The sequence below is a fragment of the Lathyrus oleraceus genome, chromosome 1 (assembly GCF_024323335.1).
Source record: "Lathyrus oleraceus cultivar Zhongwan6 chromosome 1, CAAS_Psat_ZW6_1.0, whole genome shotgun sequence".
NCBI lineage: Eukaryota > Viridiplantae > Streptophyta > Magnoliopsida > Fabales > Fabaceae > Lathyrus > Lathyrus oleraceus.
In genome coordinates this window covers 367,932,631-367,943,306 of record NC_066579.1, presented here as the reverse complement: position 1 = coordinate 367,943,306, position 10,676 = coordinate 367,932,631, and the positions used below count along the sequence as shown (strand labels likewise).

General features: G+C 33.5%; 1 protein-coding gene across 1 annotated transcript; it reads left to right on the top strand.

The window, feature by feature from the left end:
* Positions 1 to 5,002: 5,002 nt before the first annotated feature.
* LOC127137061 (uncharacterized) lies at positions 5,003 to 9,900 on the top strand. Its single transcript, XM_051063559.1, has 5 exons — positions 5,003 to 5,644; positions 6,305 to 6,408; positions 6,576 to 6,752; positions 7,467 to 9,454; positions 9,570 to 9,900. Exons 1-5 carry the CDS (start codon positions 5,448 to 5,450, stop codon positions 9,717 to 9,719), a joined length of 2,616 nt encoding a protein of 871 aa, XP_050919516.1. The 5' UTR covers positions 5,003 to 5,447; the 3' UTR covers positions 9,720 to 9,900.
* The last annotated feature ends 776 nt before the right edge of the window (positions 9,901 to 10,676 follow it).

Sequence of the window (10,676 nt, the reverse complement as noted above, 5' to 3'; positions counted from 1 at the left end):
ACGTCTATTTCCAATTAAGGATCAACGTGTGCTACATCTACCACGCCTATTTCCAATTAAGGATCAACGTGTGCTACATCTACCACGCCAATTTCCAATTAAGGATCAACGTGTGCTACATCTACCACGCCTATTTCCAATTAAGGATCAACGTCTATGTGAACCCACAGTTTCATCGCTTCCACCATGAAGCCGACCATGCCATGAATGAATGTACAAATACCAACACATATGCAATTAAGATCATCTCTACCATCTTAACATTTCACATATCACCATAATTCAACTCTATGAATTATCCACCAATGGTACATATACACATTCATAACAATATATCATTCACAAATACACATATGCAATTAAGATCATCTCTACCATCTTAACATTACACACATCACCATAATTCAACTCTATGAATTATCCACCAATGGTACATATACACATTCATAACAATATATCAGTCACAAATATAAGCTAATTATCAACTACTCACACTTAGATTGCATTTCAAAATAAATACAACATTTAAAATCTCAATTTTTTCACTTTTCAACAGTGGTAACCGGTTAACGCTCGGTGGGTAACCGGTTAACATAAAATAGAATTAACAGATTTTTAAGCAAGTAACCGGTTAACGCTCAGTGAGTAACCGGTTACTGTAAAACAGAATTGACAGATTTTTAAGCAAGTAACCGGTTAACACTCGGTGAGTAACCGGTTACTGTAAAACAGAATGCAGAATTTTTTGCGTTTTTCATCGTTGAAGGACTTTCGGACCTCCGATTTCGATTCCGTAAAAAGCCAAACATTCAGAAAATTATGACTCATACAATACTCTAAGTATATAACATTAATTTACAGTTTTAACACAATCAAATCACCATAACTCGAGAATACTCATCAAGACCTAACAATTCCAAAACCATGCAATTTAGGGATTTTAACCTAAACATGCTTCTACCCATTGCCCAAATCATACTAACCCATAATAATAAGGATTCTCCCCCTTACCTCTTCAATTTTCTGGAAACCCTAGCTTCCCTCTTGTTCTTCCCCTCTTCTCCTTACTTTTCCTCTTCTCTTTCTCTATTGTCTTCAATGATCAAATGAATTCTAATTCTCACTCTCCTCACCTCTTACTATTTATATTAGTATTCTATTTGGGCTTAAAGGATGATGCCTCTCATTTAATTAATAGGTCCAATAAGACCTAATATTTAAATATCTCTATTTAATTCAAATACATCAAACCAACTCAATATGCACACCAAGTTAATTAATTCCATTATTCATTATATCTCATATCAACTAAATAATTAATTAACACACCAAATTAATTAATATAATCAATTATTACTGCCTAACAACCAATTAATTAATTAACACTCCAAATAAATAAAATAAAATATAGTAATAATAATATAAGAATTAATTACTAAAATTGGGTTGTTACAGATGACACGTGTTTAGTGGAGTATGAGGAGGAAAATGAGTCTTAGGGTACTGAAACGGGTTGCGAGTTTGAAGATGCGCCATTGGTTGATAACCTTGTAAATCAACTCCGCGTTGAATGGTCAACAGTTGAAAATGAAATGCGAAAAGGGTGATGAGGAGAAACCTCAGAAAGGTTTTAGTTTAAAAACTTCATCTAAATGATATGGTTCTTGGAGTTATGAATTTGTCAAAAAGAAAGAAAAAATGGAGGTAGTATTTCCTAAGGGTAAAAAAATATAAAACTATTCAGAGCAAGCAGGATAAGGGAAGATGTCTGCGTAAATCTCGTAATAGAAATTGGTATCGTCTATTCTTGATTTGAAAAGAGTGGCAAGGTTATCAACTAAAGATAGTTTTTATTTAATTCAATCTCTTAAGGGTAGACAAAAGAAAACATTGTCTAGCAGTTCGTCGAGGTTTTCTTCTAAGGATAAGTAGGGTGTTTCTTTGTCAGTGGGTTCTAAGGCTTCAAGCTCTAATGAGGATTGGAAAAATTGGATGGCGGTACATGGTAAACCTCAAGAGGTTGTTGATGATGTTTGTGTGATTGGAAAATCAACAGGATTTAAAATCAAGGGTGATTGTTCAAATATGTTTAGTGCTTTGTCAAAAGGGAGAGGTGATGGGATCAAGAATGAGGGATGAGGTGAGGGAGGGGAGGGGGAGAGAGTTATTGGGGTTGAAAATGACATTTTAAGATATGGTGTTTTTTTATGGAGAGGGAGTTGGGTGGTAATAATGAAGATTGTTTCTTTTAATGTGAGAGAGTTAGGTGGTTGGAAGAAGATACAAGAGGTTCAGAGGTTGGTTAGAGAGAAGTGTTCGTTGGTGGTATGCATTCAATAAATGAAACTCGAAATGATTACAAACTTTATGTGTAAGAATCTATGGGGATGTTCTGAGGCGGACTATTCTTTTCAACCCTATGTAGGGGCCTCTGGAGGATTATTGTCATTATGGGATATTAACGAGGTGGTGGTAAAATTTTCAATGAGTATTGAGAATCTATTGATTATAAAAGAAAGTCAGAGCATGAGTTTGCTTATGCTTCTTATGATAGTGGTGGTCGGGTAACTTTATGGACCCGCTTGGGTGTTCTGATTAATTATGACAAGGGGAACATTTGGTGTGTGAATGGAGATTTTAATGTTATTAGATCGATTGAGGAAAGAAGGAATATGATAATTATTGACCAAGTGGAGGATTATTCTCATTTTAATCATTTCATTGAAGATAATTTTCTGGTTGATTTACCGTTGTGTGGGAGAAGATTCACGTGGTATCCGGAGGGATGATCTTTCTATGAATCGTCTGGATCATTTTTTATTATCTGAAGTTTGAGTTTCCTTTTGGCCGACTTGCATTAAAGTGGCTCCTCCTCCCACTATTTCTGATCATTGTCCGATTATGATTACTATTGACGAAGAGAATCGGGGTCCTAGGCCAATGAGAATGTTAAAATGTTTGACATATTTACCAGGCTACAAGGAGTTTGTGAAGGAATAATGTTTATCTTTTCAGGTGGATTGATGAGGATGTTTTGTGCTGAAAGAGAAACTGAAGCTAATAAAGGGTAATTTAAAATTATGACATCAAAATCATACTTAGAATTTAGAAGGAAAAATCAATGCGGTATAAAACTGTATTTCTTTCTTGGATGTTAAAGGAGATGATTATGATCTAGAGGAGGAGGAGTTGGGAGAGTTACACTTTTTATCGGCAAAATTCTTTCCTTATCCAACTTACATTCAAGTATCCAGTGACAAAAATCTAGATTACTTTGGCTAAATGAGGGAGATGCAAGTTTAAAACTCTTCCACAATATTATGTCTTCGAGGAAACAGTCGATTGCCATCATCTCAATTTCAGTTAATGAGGTTCAGGTAGAGGGTGTCAATGGTATGAAAAGTGTCGTCTTAGATTATTTTCATAATCATTTTCAGTCGATAGCGGTTGATCGACCAAAGATAAAAGATATTTCTTTTAAATCAATCACTAGGGAGGAGGGGTCGGTTTTGACCCTACCTTTTTTCAAGGTTGAGATTAAGTAGACAATTTGGGATTGTTACAGTTTTAAGAGTCCTAAACTGGATGAAATTAATCTTGACTTCATCAAAGACTTCTGGGACGTCTTAAAAGATGAGTTGATACGATTTTATGCTGATTTTCACTGTAATAACAAGTTGACCAAAAACATAAACAAATCTTTTATTATTTTGATTCCAAAAATTACTTTGGATACTTTCTTATCATTTTCGGTACATCTTGTGTTGGATTGATTTGTTTTGAATGTTAATACGTTAATATATATATATATATATATATATATATATATATATATATATATATATATATATATATATATATATATATATATATATATATATATAGGTATATATAGGTATTTCAGTTTGACTTAAAAAATATACAAACAAAAAAAGTCAATAACTTCATAATTTTTGTATATAAAAAATTAATAATTCCAATAAATAATTAATAAATCCCTCTTTTTTTTTTAAGAAAAGGAAATTATTATGGAACTTGAATTTATTGTGGGAGACCAATGATAATAAATCAATGAATAAAATAGAATAAATTGTATCCAAAAACATAAAATCTGTATCATAAATGGTTTATCAATCAATAAAGGATATACATATTCTTTTTCCAAAAATTTATAGATCACATAAAATAAAACCTATCCCTTTTTCTCTAGAAACAGCTGTGAAACCAGAAGCAAAATACCAAATACCCAATACAAGTGGCAAAATCAACTATCAATATGTATTCACAAAATAATATATAAAAGAATAAAGCAGCCATTATTGACCGGAAAATAACCCAAAATGTTATCAATTTTAACCAATCACAAGAACTTCAAGAGAGCTTAATTAAATATTGATAAGACAATAATTTTAAAATTATCTAGAATGATTTTGTAGGTTCATTATAAATTTTTTCATTCAAAAAATTAGTTTCATAAACATACATAAAAACATTATTAAAAAATTATTAATTACATATTATTAATATAATCTTTTTACACGCACTTGAATAAAAATAAATTATATAAATATTTATAAAAAAATTTAAAACTAAACTTATAAAAAGTACGATTTCATATAATTTGATCTAACACATATAAATATTCTTTCCGTGAATATACATAACTATTAATCTCTTAAATAATTAACACAATTAAGATTTTAGATTTATTTTATCAATAAATTTTAGTTTTCATATAGAATTCAATTCTAAAATTCCAACAATATTAAATCTTTAATGATTTCTTTTAGTATATAATAACCTTCTTTGACTCAATAAATTAGTCTATATAGAATCACCCACAAAATAATACTAAATTGAAATTAAAAAATTAAAACCCACATCACACAAAGATAAATAATATGTGAGTTTCTTAAAAATGATTTTTTAAAAAAATAACAATTTTTTTTATTATAGCATGGAATATTCAAGAGAAGCAAGAAAGAAGCTAGCAATAATGAAGAAAGCCACAAAAATGATGTGGAATTTTAGATGAATAAGACAACTCAACAAACCTTCCCACAGGTCAAGCAAGCTCACACACCATCATCTTCTTTCCCTTTTCTCTCTACACAAAAACAAACTTCTTATTCTCTTCTATGTCCCTTCTCCAACTTACACACTCTCTTTCTCTTTCTTTGTTGCAATAAAGAAATTTTACAATTATTCAGATTTCCCTGCAAAATATTGACCCACTCCAATTATCTTTTGCTCTTTAAATTTATTGAGCTTTTTGTTTAATTTCCAGAAAAATAAAATAAAGTTAGTTAGGGTTTTGGTTCTTTAAATTGAACTCAAACTCAATTTTCTACATTTTCTGTGCGGTTTATATATCTTCCGGAAATTCCGTTTTTCCTGGATTTTCCTTGCGTTTCAGCATCTGGATTTTAGGGGAATTTTCCACGGTCATGCAGCAAGCTGTGGTGGATCCATTGTTATCGCCGATTTTGAGCTCCGATTCTGGTTCTCAGAGATCGGCGCCGGAGAAGCCGCGATTTAGTAATCTTAGAGGGTTGCAATGGCGTATAAATCTTGGAGTTTTGCCGTCTTCTTCTGCGGTTTCCATTGATGATCTTCGTCGAGTTACTGCTGATTGTAGAAGAAGGTAAATCACCTTTGAATGATATAAGTACTTCAGTGTTTGTACTTTGTATTTTATTTTCAGTTTTGTGTTTGATTAATTTTTTTATTTTTGGTAAAGTTTTATGTTTAATTTTAGTAGTAAGGATTCTTAAATTAGATATCTTAAATTCAATGCTTATATTTATGGATGATATAAGTACTTCAGTTTTTTGTTTTTGTTTTTTTCCTACGTATATATTGATGGTGGTTAATGGTTATGCATAAGTTCACCTCAATATAGTAAACTATGCTGATTTTTTTGATTTAGTTAGTTTTGATTTTCAATTGTAAAGAAAATTCTCCAGAAATTTTGTTTTTTTGTGTTTGTTTTTATGGTGCATCATGGAGATAAAGTCATGCAGAAACACTAGAAGTTCGAGGAATTTCTTTCACGAAAATTTGTATTTTGGGTGTATTAATCGAGACTATAGATTGGCATATATTTCATTGGCAAAAAATGGAAGAAGATTGAGTTTCTTATTCTTATGGAATCGAAAATTGCTTGTGTAGTTTATGAATTCAGTGTTTACTTGGTATTGTAAAGGAGAGTTTTTTGCTTAATTGTGCACAAATTAATGCACTTTGCTAGCTAATTGTGTTTCTTGCTTATACGCTTAGTAATCACGAACTTTGTCTTGTAAAGGTATGCCAGTTTGAGGAGGTGCCTCCTTGCTGAAGCTCCTTCTCCGAAGAATGGAACTAACTCACGGAATCTTGTCATGGACAATCCACTTTCACAAAATCCAGGTAAATCTTAGTTATTTTCCCCCACACACTTCTGATAAAAACAGTAGATATAAAAGAGGAATAATTCTAACAGATGGCCCTCTTTTTCTCTCGTGCTGGTATGAAATTTTTAATTTTATCTATGATGAATATAATATAATATAATATAATATGACCTTTATATGCAGATAGTACATGGAGTCGCTTTTTCCGCAACGCCGAGCTAGAAAGATTGGTTGATCAAGATTTGTCGCGTTTATACCCAGAACATGACAGTTATTTCCAATCACTGGGATGCCAAGGCATGTTGAGACGCATTTTGTTGCTATGGTGTCTCAAGCACCCAGAATGTGGTTATAGACAAGGTAAATTTCTCAGCCAAGCAATAACTTCAAGCAATTCATCAATCTTAATTAAATTTACCTCCATTTTGTTTATGCTCTCATTTTCAGGTGTTGCTATTATCCTTCTAACACCAATTTCATAACTATTGCTAAAACTTTTTATTTGATTATTGAACTCGACCCCACCACCTAGTTGGAAAAAGCTTTTGTGTTTTTGGTCTAATTTTTCCTTTTAACTTTGCATAATCAACCATAGAGCATCACATTAGTCATTATACCAATCAAAAGAATGTCATTGTCTTTGGCTAATATTATCTATTATTTATATCATGTTTTAATGTTAAGGGATACTTAAATACTTGTAGATATGAGCATCAGGTTTTTTTTTAGCTTGTAACTTTTTTTATCATTTAGTATTCATAACTGTCAACAAGTTCTTAACTACTTTTGCATTTATTACTGCTCCAGAATCTGTGAAGATGTATTTTTGTGCCATATAATTTTCTGTTATATTGTCAGATTTATCCATTGTTTAAAAGGAGCAAGTATATGATAGAGAGCCAAAAATTGAGTAATTAAATTGTTGAGAAATCTTTATATGGTAAAATGTAAATTCAATCTGTTTGGCTTCCTTGCTTTCAGAAAACTAGTATAACTAATTTTGCTTTCTGAGGTATGTGGTGTGAAAACTGTTTACATTATATTAATGGGTTGCTTTCATTGACTTATTTATAGGAATGCATGAATTAATGGCTCCTCTGCTTTATGTTCTCCAAGTTGATTTGGAGCGTCTCTCAGAAGTTCGGAAGCTTTATGAAGATCACTTTACAGACCGATTTGATGTTCTTTTATGTCAAGAGAATGATCTTAATTACAGCTTTGATTTTAGGAAATCCCCTGACATGATGGAGGACGAAATTGGATCCCACGGAAACACAATGAAAGCTGGTAGTCTTGACGAACTTGAACCCGAGATACAATCCATTGTATTACTAAGTGATACATATGGAGCTGAAGGTGAACTCGGCATTGTATTATCTGAGAAATTCATGGAACATGATGCTTACTGTATGTTTGATGCTTTAATGAAAGGGGCCAATGGTTCAGTTGCAATGGCGGATTTCTTCACCTCATCTCCTGTAGCTAGCTCCCATACTGGCTTGCCTCCTGTGATTGAAGCTTCTATGGCATTGTATCATTTGCTATCTCTTGCTGATTCTTCTCTTCATAACCATCTTTTGGATCTTGGGGTTGAACCACAGTACTTTTACCTCCGATGGTTGCGGGTTTTATTTGGACGAGAATTTTCACTTGACAAACTACTTATCATTTGGGATGCGATCTTCGCATCAGATAATAGCAAAGTGGAAAATAGTGCGGATGACGACATAGATTATGGCTTCAGGATCTTACATTCACCCCGTGGAGCATTTATTTCAGCTGTTGCTGTAGCAATGATACTTTATTTAAGATCTTCTCTACTTGCAACTGAAAATCCTACAACCTGTCTCCAGAGACTACTCAACTTCCCCGAAAACATCACTATTGAAAAAATACTAAAGAAGGCTAAATCCTTGCAGGATCTTGCTTTAAGTATTGATATTTCATCCTCGTCACATTTGCTTTTGGGGTCTCGTTACCAAAGTAAAACGATGTCTACGAGATCTGTGACCCTGCCATCTGAGTCTGTGTCTCCGAAAACTCCTCTGAACTTTATACCCGATAGCTACTGGGAAGAAAAGTGGAGAAACGCCCAAAAGGCCGAAGAACGTAAGCAAGATGGTGCCAAAAACCAGGTTCCAACTCGGAAGAAAGGATGGACAGAAAAGATGAAATTACGTTTGAGAAGAACAGAATCTGACCCACCACCATCAAGGGTTCTAAGCGGGCAAAGAGGATCTAAACCATCGTTTAGACGCAGTTTGTTAGAAGATCTGCGTAAAGCACTTGGCGCTGAGGAAAGCACAGAACCTGAGCAGCATCACGCCGAAATCTTAAGTGAACAGGATAATCTTTCTGAAGCAGTTGAAGTAGAGCGACAAGATAGTGGCAGTAATAGTGACAATAACTACTCATCTGACGATAAATGTCCAAGCGGAAATTCTGGCCGCGACGAAGACTCTATATATTCAGACTCTGCCAGTCCTCCTAATGAGGACAATGATCCTGAAGTCGCGTCAGAAAAAAATAGTGCGACATCTTATTTATCCCTTGACGAATGCAATGAAACTTCAGATACCTGTCATATTGATTCACCTCTTCCAATCTCAGATCCTCTCGAGAACATGCCTTCGACGTCAGTATGCAATAATGATAATCAAGGAGATCATCAATGTAATGAAACTTCAGATACCATTCCTTGTGATTCACCCTCTCCAATCTCTGATCCTTCTCAGAGCTTACCTCAGACATCAGGATGTGATAATGACGTTGCAGGAAGCTCAGTTACAGCCCCTAAAGAGAGAAAACAGAATAAATTCCAGTGGTTTTGGAATTTTGGACGGAATACTGTTGATGTCATATCTGAGAAAGTAGGAGGTGCTGCCGAGGCTATGAAGTCTGCCAACAGTAATAATAGCAATCAAAGTAATTCATCACCGCCACCAGCCTCACCTGCTGTCAGCGGACATTGTAATTCCGTTAGTTCTAGAGGAGATTCTGTTGACCAAAATGTGATGGGCACTTTAAAGAATATCGGGCAGTCTATGCTTGACCATATTCAGGTAATGTTCTTTCTCACTTGACTGGTTTGACATGAAATCCTATAGACCTCAAAACTATTTTCCTTTTTCCCTGGTTTCAAACTTGTTATTTAAGCATTGTTTTTTTGTGGTGCAGGTGATTGAGTCTGTTTTCCAACAGGATCGAGGCCAGGGAGCCTCATCGGACAATTCATCTAAGAATGTTCTTGTTGGAAAAGGGCATGTTACTGCCATGACAGCTCTAAAGGAGCTTCGGAAAATCAGCAACCTTTTGTCTGAGATGTGAGTGAGGCGAAAATCTGGTTTTGAAATGTATATACATTTTGTAAATTACAATTCTTTTGCACCAATAAGAAATGAGTTCATTTCTACATTTTAGTATCACATCAGAGTTTTGCAGTTAGAGGAATATGTAAATATATGTATCCGGATTTACTTAAATAAATCATGTCTATTGGTAACTCTTATCTATGCTTTTGGTTTTACTTGGTTGCAAAACCATTACATTTCTACCTTCACCATTTTGGTTATTATAAATATGAAATAATTTGATGCTTATGATTTTTGAAAGAAAATTGATCATTCTTTATCAATTTGTATCTTGACCACAAACATGTCGTGTTTAAAAGACAAAATTCAAGCACTCCTCAAGAGCCGTGTATAACTTTTAATTCCATAAACAATTTGGAAATTTTATAGATTGAACTTTTTGGCTGCTACAATTTCAGAGAATAAATTAACAATTCACATGGAAACCCACTTGCAAGTTCCTACATACACTTCTTTGCTTGCACCTTTATCCCTCCTTTATGTCGTATAGATCCTCAATCAAAGTGCCACACTACACACGCGTCACTCTTCTTATCATTCCAATTTCTACCTTATCCACCATGCACCTTTTCAAAGCAATGTTTGAAAGGGAAGTTACAAAAGCAAGAATGATTCGTAGCTACTACCACCAATCATTTGCAATCACCAACAAATTTATTAATATAAAAAGAAGGGAGGAAGGGGGCATATGCCAAACACAAGCGAAACAATTATTTGAACCAATAATTAGGTAAACCTACTTAAAGAAATCAATATCTATAAAATATGGAATAGTGTTCCATCATTGAAATGAAAGCTTTGTCTAGTAGTATTTCCATGAGAGACAAATTTATATAGACATCATTATCGTCTTCAGCGTAAAGTTAGAAAACATAAAGCTACTAATTTTAATATTCAAAAATCTATAAATAGT